Raw genomic sequence first — 16,747 nt, 5'->3', positions numbered from 1 at the left:
AATGGAAGTCGCCAACATGCGCGATCGTTTGGAACATGTTTTAAAGGGTTTTGCTTTATTATTAAAATAAACAGAGTGATTGTTATTAGAAAGATAAACGAAAGACGCATCTTCCGAGCAAAGGCGCAAAGGAAAATAAATGAAAATATTTCTCATAGATCACAGGTTAATGAACGATCGGCGGGACATCTTTTTTAAGTATTTTTAGGTGATAGCGATTTAGAATTATTTGAATGATCTCTTGATCTCGTACGACGCATCATCTTAAAGTCGCAAGTGCAATTAAAATGTAGTAGAAGACGCAAGCACGCACGATGATTTGAAATATGTTATTAAAATGTTTTGATATCTAAGAAGAAATATAAAAGAAAAGTTGCAAAGACAAATATATCATTGAGGTTGAGAAGATGTATATCGTCATAAACGATGTAAGAGAGTAACGCAATGAGCTCCGTCGATAGTACGACTTTTAAAAGTTCACGGCGGGGTCCGCTATCACCACGAGGTTGAAGAGAAGATTTATATCATCCTAAACGATGTAAGAGAGTAACGCAATGAGCTCCGTCGATAGTACGACTTTTAAAAGTTCACGGCGGGGTCCGCTATCACCACGAGGTTGAAAATAGAATGTATATCATCCTAAACGATGTAAGAGAGTAACGGCGTCGATAGTACGACTTTTAAAAGTTCACAGCGGCGTCCGCTATCACCACGAGGTTGAAAATAGAATGTATATCATCCTAAACGATGTAAGAGAGTAACGCAATGAGCTCCGTCGATAGTACGACTTTTAAAAGTTCACGGCGGGGTCCGCTATCACCACGAGGTTGAAAATAGAATGTATATCATCCTAAACGATGTAAGAGAGTAACGCAATGAGCTCCGTCATTATCACGATCTTTAAAAGTTCACGGCGGGGTCCGCTATCACCACGAGGTTGAAGAGAAGATGTCTAGCGTCATAAAGAGGGTAAGAGAGTAGCGCAGTGAGCTCCGTCGGTAATACGACCTTTCAAAGTTCACGGCGGCGTCCGCTATTACCACGAGGTTGAAGAGAAGATGTCTAGCGTCATAAAGAGGGTAAGAGAGTAGCGCAGTGAGCTCCGTCGGTAATACGACCTTTCAAAGTTCACGGCGGCGTCCGCTATCACCACGAGGTTGAAAATAGAATGTATATCATCCTAAACGATGTAAGAGAGTAACGCAATGAGCTCCGTCATTATCACGATCTTTAAAAGTTCACGGCGGGGTCCGCTATCACCACGAGGTTGAAAATAGAATGTATATCATCCTAAACGATGTAAGAGAGTAACGCAATGAGCTCCGTCGATATCATCCTAAACGATGTAAGAGAGTAACGCAATGAGCTCCGTCATTATCACGATCTTTAAAAGTTCACGGCGGGGTCCGCTATCACCACGAGGTTGAAAATAGAATGTATATCATCCTAAACGATGTAAGAGAGTAACGCAATGAGCTCCGTCGATAGTACGACTTTTAAAAGCTCACAGCGGCGTCCGCTATCACCACGAGGTTGAAAATAGAATGTATATCATCCTAAACGATGTAAGAGAGTAACGCAATGAGCTCCGTCATTATCACGATCTTTAAAAGTTCACGGCGGGGTCCGCTATCACCACGAGGTTGAAGAGAAGATGTCTAGCGTCATAAAGAGGGTAAGAGAGTAGCGCAGTGAGCTCCGTCGGTAATACGACCTTTCAAAGTTCACGGCGGCGTCCGCTATTACCACGAGGTTGAAGAGAAGATGTCTAGCGTCATAAAGAGGGTAAGAGAGTAGTGCAGTGAGCTCCGTCGGTAATACGACCTTTCAAAGTTCACGGCGGCGTCCGCTATTACCACGAGGTTGAAAATAGAATGTATATCATCCTAAACGATGTAAGAGAGTAACGCAATGAGCTCCGTCGATAGTACGACTTTTAAAAGTTCACGGCGGGGTCCGCTATCACCACGAGGTTGAAGAGAAGATTTATATCATCCTAAACGATGTAAGAGAGTAACGCAATGAGCTCCGTAAATAGTACGACTTTTAAAAGTTCACGGCGGGGTCCGCTATCACCATGAGTTGGATCCTCTTAAACATCGTCTTTCTCCCTGAATAATGCGACCTCTAAATAGCTAGCACCTCAAAAACAATCTTGAAATATGTTCTGAACAATCGCGCACTGTATCTAGATCTACGCCGATTTTTTATTTTCGATTTTTTCCTTCAAGGGGCATGATCGAAGATCGGCAAGTGATCGCCGATTGTGGTGAAATCGAATGGAATCGGTTGCCGATTGCAAAATCGGTTACAAGCTTAGTTTATGATCGGCGTTTTGAAACAGCGTTTAAATGAAAGTAAGCATGGACGCAACCGTGTTTTGGACTAATTACGTTTGAAAACGCTGATTCTGGCCTGAAAAGTGGAAGCAGAAACACGGCCTTGAATGTGTAATTGTATTGAATCACCGATACATATTCTACTCTGAGGAAGTGCTTTGTGCTTTATGCAACAATACAGCAACCAGCTGTAGATCTCCAGGATCAGCGGAGGAAGAAGAAGAAGTGCAAAAGGCCATCGCCGCATAATTCGATCCTTCGCGCATACAGTCGACAGATTGATAAAGAAAATACCAACAACAGATTACCTAGACCAAAAGCTTCAGTCTCTGTATTTTGGTTGTTCCGCTGAACTGCGTTGGCGCACTCACCAATACATAGACTGAAGAGCTTGGAGGCTCGTATGTACAGACACCGTATTTTAGCAGTAACGTTAGATCTAACAGCGGAAAACCAGATTTTCCGATCGTTTTTTTGTACATAAAATGTCACATTATGAAAAAGAAATCACATCCATATTTACGAAAAAATGTTCAAAATTAAAAAATATTGTACCTTAGACCGCAGTTACCGCTAATTCCTTTGAAATAATGATTGAAACATCGTCATCTTCGATCCTTTCGTTGGTCAACGTAAGTTGCCATCTTGGATGACGTCATCATCCTTACAGACGTATTTACCAGTCGCTACCTATCGCGATTTGTGCTGCTTTGCGCTCGAACTGATTGGCCAAGATATCGAAAATTTTATCGGAAAGCCTTGATAAAAGCACAACTCGTTGACGGCTGCCATATTTTCCTCTCCGGCAGAAAATTAAAAAATAAGGAATAACCCGGGGAATAACTCATCGGTAATGTATATTTTCAATATTTTATAGATTTTATATAGTATCAATAGAAAGATTAGAGTCTAACGAAAATAGTGGGCCTTCTTTCGAGATAATATAATGTCATTTAGAATAAAAAAGAAATAAAAAATCTGGACAAAACCTGTCCTCCGAATTGTCGGGCCAGATTACACATGCAGGCCCGCACTAACACATTACCGCCGGTGAATGGGGATTATAGTAAAATGAAATCCCCAGAAACGACGGTTATTCCTGTCTACAGATTAATCTGGAAATAACAAAGGTATGAAATTAAGATAATTTCCTTATTTCTAAATATTTCGGGGAATATGTCAAAATCTTTGAATTATGCCGGGTTGAATACTAGTGCCCATACGGTATTCCTATCCATTCATGTGCGTGTAGGCCGCCTAAACCTGAAACTTTCGCCACCGAGATGTCTACTTTCCTTCTAAAAGATCTAGCCCTAATCATGTACATGGAATGCAACTTCATTTCCGACATTTCTGCGCCATCGATTTTATTTTTAAACGAGAATTCATTAAAAAATGAGAAAAATATCATGAAAAGATGGAAGATACTTGCCCGATGTTTACGCAGCCATCTTGTTTCCTTTTGTTCTTCACCAATGTTACAGACGCGTGCGTCGGGTAACGTCTTTGGCAAAAAAGGGTTGCATTTCAGCACCATTCACTGGTAAATCGCCGATTAGAGTAGACTTTTCTCTCTCTTCACGCCATGTAGGGTTGCTAATTTGGTAATGAAGATAATGCCATTTAGGGGTGCAAATTTGAGGAGACTCGGGAGCAGACCTTGGCCATAAACACCATGCATCTGAGATCGCTTTCCTTATGATTGCACTGATTCTTAAGTCGGCGACTCGACTTGGGCTTTTATTAGCCCTTTGCCTTCTTGGATTGATTTAACGATCTACTGAACCGTAAGGTTCAGCCTTTTTGATCGCGATTATCTCTCCACTGTCAGTCGTTCTTGACGCTTGACTAACTCCCTCTTGGGTTGGTAATTAGGGCATCTTTCGTCTGTTTATCAGTCAAAATCCCTCCTTGTATCCGTTTATCAGTAATCATATACAGTACGTAGCTTTGACTTCCACGCCTTGTTATCTAAAACTAGTTGTTCGCACTTGGTACAATGGAGTTCCTTAACTCCCTCCAGATCCCTTAACTGCCGGTACATATGATCTGGTGTCCAGATCCTTGAAACGGTTTTCGATCAAACAATGCGGGTTCCCTATTTCAACCCTTGTCCTTGTTTGACATTCTTCAGACATTTCCCAACTCCAACCAGTCGTTTGTAACGTTGCGCAAGCCGTTTGCTGCAGCTTCTCGGGACATCATCTTGTACTGCATTGTTGAAATGATCAAGTCAACTGGTGATGATCTAGCAAATCAATGAATATATCCCAGTTATTGACAGTAAATTATGAAAATACCGTTATTTCTTATTTTCGAGATAACTGGATATATTCATTTGAACCCTCCCACTGGCCCCTCGCCTTGAGTGGCAACATGTCTTGCATTCTGGCTTATAAGAGGAAAATGGACGCCAATTTGTGCGATGATCTTGGGATAGTGTGTACATGTACGTAGGGAGATGCAGCGCGTGTGCAGAAAAATTGTAATTTTATTTGGCGTGCATGTTAATCGTAATGAACTAGATATGGCAGAATCGGTATTCAGGTGGATGTCGTATAAATTTTGTCTCTCTCTTTTTCTTCTCATAAATACGAGGCTCTTAAATGCACGTAATATTTGCAATTACAAGCAAAAGATATGACAAAACTTATGACAGGGTCTAGCAGTCATAAATTTTGTCATGTCTTTTAGTACCAAACAGATCGCAATGCCCTGCCGACTAACTTATGTCATTTAGATTAGGTTGTGGTATTATTATTAGTTTCATTCTTCATCCATGACTATTTTCTAAAGTTTTTTATGCCACAATTAGACCCTACATATAATTCCTCTTTTTTTTCTCTGTTTTCCCTTTTATCTATCTCTCTTCTAAAAAATCCTTCACAGCTCCCTGCCTCTCTTAGTTAAGCGCATCTTAGTCAAGTGCCTCTCTTAGTTAAGCGCATCGACATACGTGCAGTTGCGTGATGTACTGTATTAAGGATGCGTCCCACGTGCCACCGGGCCTTCCTATTGGTTAGAAGAGCTCCCACTGGGAACTAACGGTGAATTTTGATTGGTTTGCCTCCAAAAAGATGGGTGGGAACTTACAGAGATATGACAGGGAAAAGACAATATTCAATACACCGATTTGTGACAAGCATAGCAGTGTCACATCTCAGAATACCACCCCTGATGTCATATTTTCCTTTGATATTGGATATGGGGAGGGGGAGGTGGTTCCCCGAATATAATGTTGTATTGTAAGTTACTGATGCCAATTTTTTTTAACTTCCAGATTTCAAAAAGGCAGTCTCCTTTATAAAGGAGTTCCTTATGAAGCTCCCGGAAGATCCTGAATGTGCTGAGCTCCGAGACAATCTTAACCTGGCACTCCTTCACATGAAGAAATATTTTAAAACTGTATGGCTCCTACAGGAGAAAGAGAGAAATAACAGTAGTGGAGATAAGTTGGCCCAGTCCCTCCCGAGAGGGAGCGGCCCCTCCTCTCTGCACCAAGATGATCCAGATCGGTTCCATTGGAAATGGGTGAGCACAGACCGGACTAATCCGTTGCGGGTGAGTCTGCCATTGGATGGGAAGGAGCTACCTGTTCTACCTCTTATTCTCCAGGCTACTAAGGAAGGAGACAAAGAGCTGGTGGAGCAGCTTATTGACAAAGGTAAGGAGCCATGCTAAAGATTTGAAATATTCAAGAGGCTTGAAAATAATTGACATTTTTGCTATTGGATGTTCGTTCTGTGATCTCATTTCACTTCAACTCAATTTCATTTTACTTTATATTGTGTGACAGTGACTTCTTATTTTCTCCCACATTTGCCGAAAATATAAACTTCATTACTCTTCATAGCCCCCAAACCCCTCATGTCTGACTGCTTTAAGATAAATACCAGTTGTGGTAACGATCTCAAAGTCAGTTGGAACAGAATCCAGTGAAATTACCACCAAAGTGTTTGTATGTACTATAAATAAAAAATAAAATATGTGCCAAACAGGTCTGGAAGAAAATGTATGATTGCTGAGAAATTAGCAAAATAAGCACAGAGTTCTGTTAATGTTGGGTATTTTTCGAAGCAAAATTGTTACATTGTTCCACATACATGCTTTTCTATGTTAGTGATCATCAGAATTATCGATTTTGAGCTAAGATTTCATGATTTTACAAAGATAAGTTTACATTTATACCAGATCTAGATGTACACCTGTATGATAATATTTTGACAATTAACCTTGATTTAAAACACTTTCTCATGAAATAATGTTTGCTGCTTCTATTGTCTTTTACCTTTAAGGTATTAACCATATTACTAGATCTGATAGTCTTGAGAGTCTGAACACTTTTCTAACAATCATGTATTCTAACTACATGTATAATAAGTGATGTTCCTGCATGATTAATATCAAGAGAATCATAGAGCATAGTGCCGTACAAAGTTCATATTTGCTGTAAAGTTATAGTGAAAACTGTGATATTTTACTGTAATGGCAAACATGTTAAGAAGGGAGAACCCCATTACTAAGTCAGAATCTGACGATCACGTGAGGTGACCCACGCTTACTTTTTTCTAATTTTGTTTTTGTATGAAAGAACTGTCTGCTGATGGTTCAATGTTGTGAGCTGTACTGGTATATCATCTCAATATTGCAATTTTACCGCACTGCAGTAAATTATGTTTTTATTACGTTGATTCTTATGAAAATATTTGAATTTTAAGCAATAGATTTGTTATTTATTTTTCTTGTAAAAAGTCCATGTTAACACTTATCTTGCAGATTTGGTTATTCTGTCATAAAGATATGATTTATATTGTGAAATTTTTAGCATTCTACATGTATGCCAAAGAAAATTATATTTGATGTCAAAAAGAAAACAAATGTGCAGTTATTGGTGTGAAATTTATTTCATGTCATCAACATTATCTAAATGTATGAAGCAATTTTGATTTGACCAGACCACATCTCTGACGATATGAATTTAAGAGAGGCTCTCATTTTTAATTTAAAGGTCAAGTCCACCCCAGCAAAATGTTGATTTCAATAAATAGAGAAAAATCAAACTAGTATAACACTGAAAATTTCATCAAAATCGGATGTAAAATAAAAAAGTTATCGCATTTTAAAGTTTCACTTATTTTTCACAAAACAGTGATATGCGCAACTCAGTGACATACAAATGAGTTAGTCGGTGATGTCCATCACTCACTATTTCTTTTCTTTTTTATTTGTTTGAATTATACAATATTTCAATTTTTACAGATTTAACCACAAGGACCGACTTGACTGAACCATATTATAATATTAAACAATGCTAATTCCACATGTATAGAGAGGAATTAATCACTGCTTCACTTGACAATAAGGAGAAAATTTAAATATTTAATATTTCATATAACAAAATACAAAATAAATAGTGAGTGGATGACGTCATCAGTCTCCTCATTTGCATACCGATCAGGATGTGCATATAAGTGTTTTGTGAAATTAAGCGAATCTTCAAAATGTCATAACTTTCTTGTTTTTCATCTGATTTCGATGAAATTTTCAGTGTTATTCTTGTTGGTTTTTTCTCTTTTTATTCAAATAATTTGTTTGTTGGGGTGGACTTGTTTTTTAAAAAGTATGAATTATTATTCTGTACATGTATTTTCATTATAGTACATGGTTATTCATGGAGCATAATTATTGAAATATAATAGTGTCTTTTGAAGTTGATACACCTGTACATCATAATCATTGCATTTGATTTTTTTTCAGGGTTACTTGAATCAAATTAATGCAAAGCCCATTAAGTCTGGTGTTTTTGAAAGGTGTGATGTATTTCACAGCTTAATTGATAACTGTGACAGCTATGTAAACACGATTCCTATCTTACAGTGTAAACCAGTAGCAGTAGCTGGCACAGAATCCCTTATGAAGAAAGTCTACAACTTTTGTTTAGCTGTCTATTTGCAGTAACAGTGTACTTATGCAAATGAGCTTGATAGACTGAGCAGTGACAGTGATGAGAAAGGAAGTCTTTCTGCGTGTATTGAGGTGTATTGATTTGTTCAAAATAATTGAAACAAGTTTCAGAAGTGATAATAGATGTTGAAATCTATATTATCAAATATCAGTTTCCAGTACCTGTACATCATATTTATGGGGTTGTTATGAATCAATATCAGTAGATTGAAAATAAATGAAATAATTCAGGTTGATTCCTAGTATGATATATACATGTATTCTCAAACATTAAAAAAGGTGGAGAGAATAAGATCAGAAAATACATGTATGTACAGTAGATCTTCAATTTTCTCCTTATATGTACATCCAGACCATAAAAGGGTAGGACTTGAGGTTAAAGGGTATTTAATTCTTTCTAGATTTAAAAGCACCTATATTTCTGAAGTTGATTGAACTCTACAAAAATATGTTTTTTATGACTTGTTGTTTTCAGTTATGCTAATAGTGGAGTAGCATGTCTTGTGAATGTAAAGTTCTCTGCAATGATGCAAGAATTTTGGAGCAGTGGCAGACTCAGGATTTCGGGGGGGGGGGGGCATAATTTTGGTGGCATGCACAATATAATTATGCCTACCCTACCTTGTATAATGCATCAGGAAAGGAGGATTGTTCCTCTCATTTTATTCCATGTGTTTCCTCCCTGGTATTTCATTCTTTTCCCATCATTTTCCGATGTTCCTTTCCTTCCTTTGCTTTTCTTTCTCTCTCATTTCCCTTCCTTTCTTTACTGTCTCCATTTACCTTTCTTTCTCATTGTCTCCCCGTTCCCTTTCTTTCCTTTACTCTCTTGCTTTCCCTTTCCTTCTCTTTCTCGTTATTCCTTTCTATCCCGACCCTCCTTTCCCTTTTCTGCATCTTTAAAAAAATCTTTTTCCTGTGCTCCTTTCCCTTACTTCAGTTCATTTATTTTCCATCTCTCATTCTTTCTTTTCTCTCTCTCTCTCTCTCTCCTTCCCCTTCTCACCCCCTTAATAGTAGTTTGCAGACGTCAAACATAATGACAAAAATTATTTTAAAGGAATTTGAAAAAAGTTACAAAGTAGGCCTACATTCTTGACAGATTAAAAAAAGAAATGATGAAATATCAATAATACGCATCATCATGCTAGCAGAAATTCTGAATTGATGATCCTGTCATTTGTTTTTTACTACATTAACAAATAGACCATAAAAGACTAACTTTGACCAAATGAAATATGGTAGTTTTATCATGGGGTGTTTGGAGAGATAGAAAGTCCTCAAGATTCTTGCCTTTGTTCTGTGAATACCTATTAAGCCATCCTTGTAAATGTAGCGGCACAGCTTTGCAAGACGGCCGGTGGCCGCCCACCGTCTTGCGCTGCCCACGTACAAAAAAAAAGACGGGAGTCAAAGAATGACAAGTTCGATGAAGTTAAGTTGTGTATCAGGTTTTATTCTAAATCAAAGTCAGATTACAAGCTGGATTATAATATATGTCGCATCTCTGGGCTGGACGACCGACGACAGACAAAAATTAAGCCGACATGGCCTACGGCGGCAAAACAAATCGGGAACGAAAAACTGCCCCTTGGCAATTAATCACTCCCTTTTTATCCCTTTCTGGGTCAAACACCGCGTGGCGAGAAAAGCCTTTCCCCAAATCGACCCTATCACCTTTGGTGTAATGTGCGAAATTAATCCGCCTATAATGTAAGTATATAAAACGGAACTTAATTATTGTGTACTTCGATTCCAAATTCAAGTTCTTCGGCTTTCCATTATTCTTCCTACTTACGTAACTCTCTTGACCACTCCCCCAACTACTCTCTCAGTCAATTAATCCTCTTTTGCGACTCTTGTCACTTCAGCCACTCCCACTCACAGCTCACTTCCACCAAGGAATTACCAACACTCCTTGCTTCCACACCTGTTCACATTCTCTCTCTCTCTCTAATCACTGAAGAATGCAAGCGAGCCGAAGAACATGAATAAGAAGCAAAGTAGTAAAATAACTGAAGTTCCAATGGACTTCTATTAGCCCTGAACGCCTAGCAACCCAGTCAGTTTGCCCTCTTTCACTTCCACATTCCAATCGCTAGCCTGGCCCAGAAAAACTAGCAAACGAAATCAACACCTTTAAGGAATGTAAACAATGGAAGAAGGCGAACGAACTTCTTTACCCAAACAAACAAATCTCTATTTTCCATCCCGCTATAACTCTCCCCTACTGAATCGATCTGTTCCATAAGATCGCAAAAAAATAAGGAAAAAAAAAGATTTGTTGATACTGACGGTCGTCCATCCATGACACAATTTGTCATAAACAATATAAACATTTCAACATCGTTCTATATTTATGCCAAATATTGTTTTTTCAAAATCTTCCCTTTTTGGCAAATAGATTGCATGTATATACATTGTACCTGTACCTTCTTCAATTAAAAATAGGATTTGGAGAGCTTCTATCAGGGGAATGTCAACGTATAGGCATTGGGAAGTGGATGACCCAAGCTTCCTGCTGCTTCATCGATGACATCACCCCTTCAAAGATAAACACTCCAGACCCCTGAAAAAATGGATTAAAAGGTTAAGTTACAAATTCAACCTCTAAACATCTATTAAACCTTCATTATACCTCTTATGCATAACTAGTTACGTCAAAATACTACAGGTACATAAACATACATGTACAGTAGTAATAATAGCAATGATACATGTGAAAAGTAAAATTATCCATATCCGTATCTGTATCCACCTTACAAAATGAAAAACCAACAGCAGTAAATCTGGTCATCTTATAAAAAAACTATAAATAACCTTAGTTAACAAGTGCATGTTTCATGTCCAAAATGATACTAAAAAAATCTTTTGCATCAGCATACTTGTATAATGCCCTAGTAAAAGTGTTTATTAATCAATTGAACATTAATCAATGGATGGGTTGTAATTGTAAACCATGAACAATCAACTTCAGGCATTATATATCAACCATGAACATGTATCATAAACAGTAAATATTTTGATATTGGACAGCATGCATGCACATGTTAGACCTCGCTCTGCTATGGTTACAAATAATGACGCTTATTCTGAAAGTTACTATTTTATGTGTTATACTTTCAGAATCATTACTTTACAGTGTTTTTTTTTTTATGTACAATTCATCCTTTGCTTCCAAACAGATGACATAGTGCACCTCTAGGGTAAACCTCCACATTAAAAAGATAAACAATTGTTTAAAAAAATCCCTTTTTTCATTTGTTCAAATTTTACAAGTCCTATTACATGGACAAAAAAAATAACCCAAACATTACTGTTTTCTACCATTTACCAAGACTTTGGGATGATGTCAAAACTACCATCAGAGGTGGATATCCCATGCCTCCTCCAGTTCCGTTTGACACCATCCTGCCGTCTGATATGTAGTTTTCCTATAAGGACAAATATAATTACATATTTACAGATTAATTAATATCACAAAATATATTAAATGATCCATGTCGGCAAACCAAACTGGGCCAGTCAATCAATAAAGCCAAGCAATCATACATATAACCCATAATCACTGATGTACATCATTGATCCCACAATAATAAAAAAATAATTAAATCCAAAAATGTGTCTGACAAAAACTTACTATTCTACGCAGGGTACGTATTTATAGTTCCTTCCCCCTCTCTGTTAGATGCACTCCATCAAGAATATGATGGGGTGCATCCGGCAGGGAACGGTGCTCCCAAACCCAGAACATGTCCCTATGTATTTGTATTATGTAGCATTCAAAGTTGAGTCCCCCTTCTCCAAAACTTCTCAATATTAGTTATTTACCACCTACTTCCAAATTCATGCTCCTTACCCCACTCCCTACTAATTGTTTCACAAAGCTATGTCCAAATAATAAACCTGTCATCGTCATAAATAATTGAAGGCGGAGTCCAGCCCAGAGACCCAAGGTAAATTTTTAATTGTTTAACTTATTACTTTATTTTTCCAATACAGACTTAGGTAAGTTGTATGGATTAGAATGAATGCCTTTATTTTGTCTTTAAGATCTCATCTGGACGACACTTGTTCCGCCTCTGGTACGCCCACTTGTACGCCCCCATCCGTACTCTGGTTAGACCAGTACTCTCCCCTACTGTTTCTGTAGTTACTCTTTCTGGTACTAAAACATATTCATCCTCAAAATATTTTCTGGAATCCTTGTAGCTAACAATGATTTTCCTTCTCTCATAACCCAAAATCTTCCATATTTTGGTCAACCACATCTGATTCAGAAGGTACTTTCCTTACCAGCCTACGATTCACTATCTTTGGATTACCTCCATTAATAGGTCGGATACGATAAATATCCTCAGTAGGATTTATCCAATCAACATATAATTCATCAAAACAAACATTCTCCAACTTGTGTCTTTTACTAAAAGCACACTTCCTTAAGTAAACAAGAGATCCTATGCCCAGGGGAGGGGGACTTGCAGAGATATTTGCATCAGCTCGGGCCTTATTCCGGGCTGCTAACTTGTCGGTCCTTTCTCTGACAACCTTTTGAGCCCTCTCAACCAACTCGGCTTGTTCTATAACAAATTCTTGTTCCCATTCTACATCAGACACACCCAACAAATTATCTAAAGGAATACGCTCTTTCCTACCAAACATAAGAGCAAAAGGGCTAACCCTCGTAGTTTCGTGGGGGGTGGTGTTGTACATGTAGACAAGATGAGGCAATAATTCAGGCCATCTACGTCTATCACGCAGATCCAGCGATTTGATTAGGCCAAATAAAGTCCCATTGAATCTTTCAGCCTGAGCATTACCCTCAGGATGATATGGTGTTGTACGAGTCTTACGTATACCATAAAGCCTACATAATTCTTTTATCACCTGACCCTCAAAATTACGTCCCTGATCACTATGAATTCTATTTGGAATTCCATACTTTGTGAACCAGTGCTCTTGTAGAGCTTTAGCTACTGTTGAGGCGTGTTGATTTCTACAAGGGATTGCCTGAGCTAATTTCGTATATACATCTGTAATAACAAGTACATCCTCAAATCCTCCCTTACCAGGATCTAACTTAACAAAATCAATAGCAATAATTTCCAATGGACTAAATGCCATTAGATGTCTCATTGGGGTTCTTACCCGAGGCTGCATCTCCTTTGCCTTAGCACATTTAATACATCTTTTAACATAAAATTTTATATCACGAGCCATGCCAGGCCAATAAACTCTTGACCTAGCTAATTGTTGAGTTTTATTTCTACCTTGATGTCTCCATTCATCATGACATCCAACTAAAACACTCTTACGCAAACACTGTGGGAGTAAAATTTGAAATATATTACCAAATAAAGGATCAAGAACCTTCCTAATATTCCATCTTTAACAGTAAAATTAGACCATTGATATAACCATTGTTTCAAACTATCCGGTTCTGAAAAACGTGCGGGAAATTCATCCCCCGGTTTCCAGTGCGCACTCCACCGTTCCCACACAAATCTCAGTTCTGGGTCAATTTTCTGCATTTGAATGAGTCGTTCAGGCGAAAAGGAAGGAAACAAATTTAAAAAAGTGGTCCCTAACAAATTTTCTTGGTCAGAAACACCAGACTTCGATTGGATTTCATAAAAGGCTTGCTGCAAAGATTGCACAGTTTGTTTCTTTCCAAAATGTTTTTGAAATAGTTCAATAATACTTTTAGTATCTTATTTCCCCGAAAAACAACTTTTTTACGTGCTGCACCTTCCAAATTTGCTCTGATTATGCCGCACTTTTTGAGTTTCAGAGATTTGGTATTGTTCACAATAAAGATCTATTTCTTCTAACCATTCGGTAAGGGAAATGCCACCTTGTCCAGAAAATCTCTCAAGTCTGGTACTTCTATCACTAGGGGTAAACCTACACCTTTGTAATGCTCCGGTTAAACCGGTTACTAAATCTTCAACTAACTTTTCAGCCATAATTTTACTATGTATATGTGAATACTACTGAAAGGAGATGCAACCTCAACTACGATAAACCTTCAGTTATAATAGTCTACTATCTAACTCTGGGAGAGAAAGGTAACCAATCGAACCAGACGCAGAACCTAGGAAAAAAGACATTTAGTTAAAATTGTGACATGTGTAAGTCCAGACCACAATAAACATTGGGGGTCTGACATAAAGGTAAGCACAAAAGACTGCAAATTCTATATAGATTTTCTGAAGATGTATTTTCACGTGTTGCCAAAGAACACTATCAAAATCTAGATTTTTACTATTATTCTGTCTAGTGGTGTATTTGCAGAATTTATTTGTGCTATCCCCTTCAGATCCCAATGCACACTAATGCAAAACAGACATAATAACAAACTGCATAGCTACACACATATCTTAACACATCGTCATGTTGAGAAGATAACGAGTTCATATCTTTTCAGATACATTTCAAGCATATCTTATAGTTTGTAATATGAGAGTCTACATTAAATGTGAATGACTGTTCTGGAAAAATCTTAACAAGGGCTTCATTACATACCAGCGACTCCTGCTGCTTCACTCGCCAAGGCTATCGGCTTCCAAACGACAGTGCCAGCTTCCACCGTCGAAGATATCGAAGACAGGGTCTACCACACCACGTCGATGACGAAGATGAAGGGCCGTGTCGAAGCGTTGGTTGGAAGAACGATGTCTCGGAGCTCCTCGATAGCGTCCAACTCCCCGAGCCGGACTAGCGCCTGCGGCCTTCAGTACCTAACCTCAATCCATCCTCATGAGACGACCAAAGGAAAAGCAATCGCCCTGCTGAGTTCCTTTACAGCCCCTTCCAAGACGATTCTCGCGCAGTTAAACGACTCCTCTCACCGCAGTGTAATGTGAAATCACCAGACTTCGTCGGTACCAACTAATCCGGAGGGTTTTAGTGGAAACCAGCTATGCTACCCCGTCAGGTCTATTTGCAGTGGTTTTCACAGGTCCCTCGACTCCTCGCTACAATGCAGCCACGCGTGAGTCCCAGGACGAAGGGTTCTTTCTCCTGAGCTCAACGGCACATGTAAGGTCCCAACGTCGAAAACCCAGGCGATGTGGGGGCTCAATCCAACCCCTGCAGCTGAATTTCTCTCTCCAACGTTAAAGTTAAAATAATATCATAATTCACATCCTCGAACAAAAAATAAGCCGGAACCGGTGACATGAAGTGAAGCTCTCCTTGTTGAATTTATCTCAATGACCGATAAACATTGTGTTTATGCGTAAAACCAGACTGAAGGACTAAAACGTTCCCCGAACATGCTGAAGATGACGGTCGACCCCATCCGTACTACCAATTTTGTAGCGGCACAGCTTTGCAAGACGGCCGGTGGCCGCCCACCGTCTTGCGCTGCCCACGTACAAAAAAAAAGACGGGAGTCAAAGAATGACAAGTTCGATGAAGTTAAGTTGTGTATCAGGTTTTATTCTAAATCAAAGTCAGATTACAAGCTGGATTATAATATATGTCGCATCTCTGGGCTGGACGACCGACGACAGACAAAAATTAAGCCGACATGGCCTACGGCGGCAAAACAAATCGGGAACGAAAAACTGCCCCTTGGCAATTAATCACTCCCTTTTTATCCCTTTCTGGGTCAAACACCGCGTGGCGAGAAAAGCCTTTCCCCAAATCGACCCTATCACCTTTGGTGTAATGTGCGAAATTAATCCGCCTATAATGTAAGTATATAAAACGGAACTTAATTATTGTGTACTTCGATTCCAAATTCAAGTTCTTCGGCTTTCCATTATTCTTCCTACTTACGTAACTCTCTTGACCACTCCCCCAACTACTCTCTCAGTCAATTAATCCTCTTTTGCGACTCTTGTCACTTCAGCCACTCCCACTCACAGCTCACTTCCACCAAGGAATTACCAACACTCCTTGCTTCCACACCTGTTCACATTCTCTCTCTCTCTCTAATCACTGAAGAATGCAAGCGAGCCGAAGAACATGAATAAGAAGCAAAGTAGTAAAATAACTGAAGTTCCAATGGACTTCTATTAGCCCTGAACGCCTAGCAACCCAGTCAGTTTGCCCTCTTTCACTTCCACATTCCAATCGCTAGCCTGGCCCAGAAAAACTAGCAAACGAAATCAACACCTTTAAGGAATGTAAACAATGGAAGAAGGCGAACGAACTTCTTTACCCAAACAAACAAATCTCTATTTTCCATCCCGCTATATAAAGAGTGTTTCTTATGAGTTCAGTGCATCCGTGCTTGGCGCTCTAATCTGATGAAGAATAGAGAGATAGAGGCTATAAATACATAACAATGGTGTTTGGGAAATCAATAATGTAGGACTGGATTCACTTATGTTCTTTGTGTCAGTCCTCAAGAGATGATTGTAAGATGGTAGACAGTGGGTTACAGGGGGATATTGTTGATTGGAGATGATAGTAGTGTACATAGCCCTGATGCT

The 16,747-nt window shown here is 38.8% G+C and overlaps 1 protein-coding gene across 2 annotated transcripts in view; it reads left to right on the top strand.

Annotated features, from left to right (window-relative positions):
- Positions 1 to 16,747, top strand: part of LOC121408993 (neurogenic locus notch homolog protein 2-like) — a 43,494-nt gene that overhangs the window by 4,596 nt on the left and 22,151 nt on the right. For both annotated transcript variants that reach the window (XM_041600757.1, XM_041600756.1), the window contains exon 2: positions 5,620 to 6,003. In XM_041600757.1, the coding sequence (XP_041456691.1) occupies positions 5,620 to 6,003 (384 nt within the window). The remainder of the gene's footprint in view (positions 1 to 5,619; positions 6,004 to 16,747) is intronic.

This window comes from Lytechinus variegatus, chromosome 2 (assembly GCF_018143015.1).
Source record: "Lytechinus variegatus isolate NC3 chromosome 2, Lvar_3.0, whole genome shotgun sequence".
NCBI lineage: Eukaryota > Metazoa > Echinodermata > Echinoidea > Temnopleuroida > Toxopneustidae > Lytechinus > Lytechinus variegatus.
Note: the sequence above shows the minus strand (reverse complement) of the source record. Positions and strands in the feature narration are given on the sequence as shown.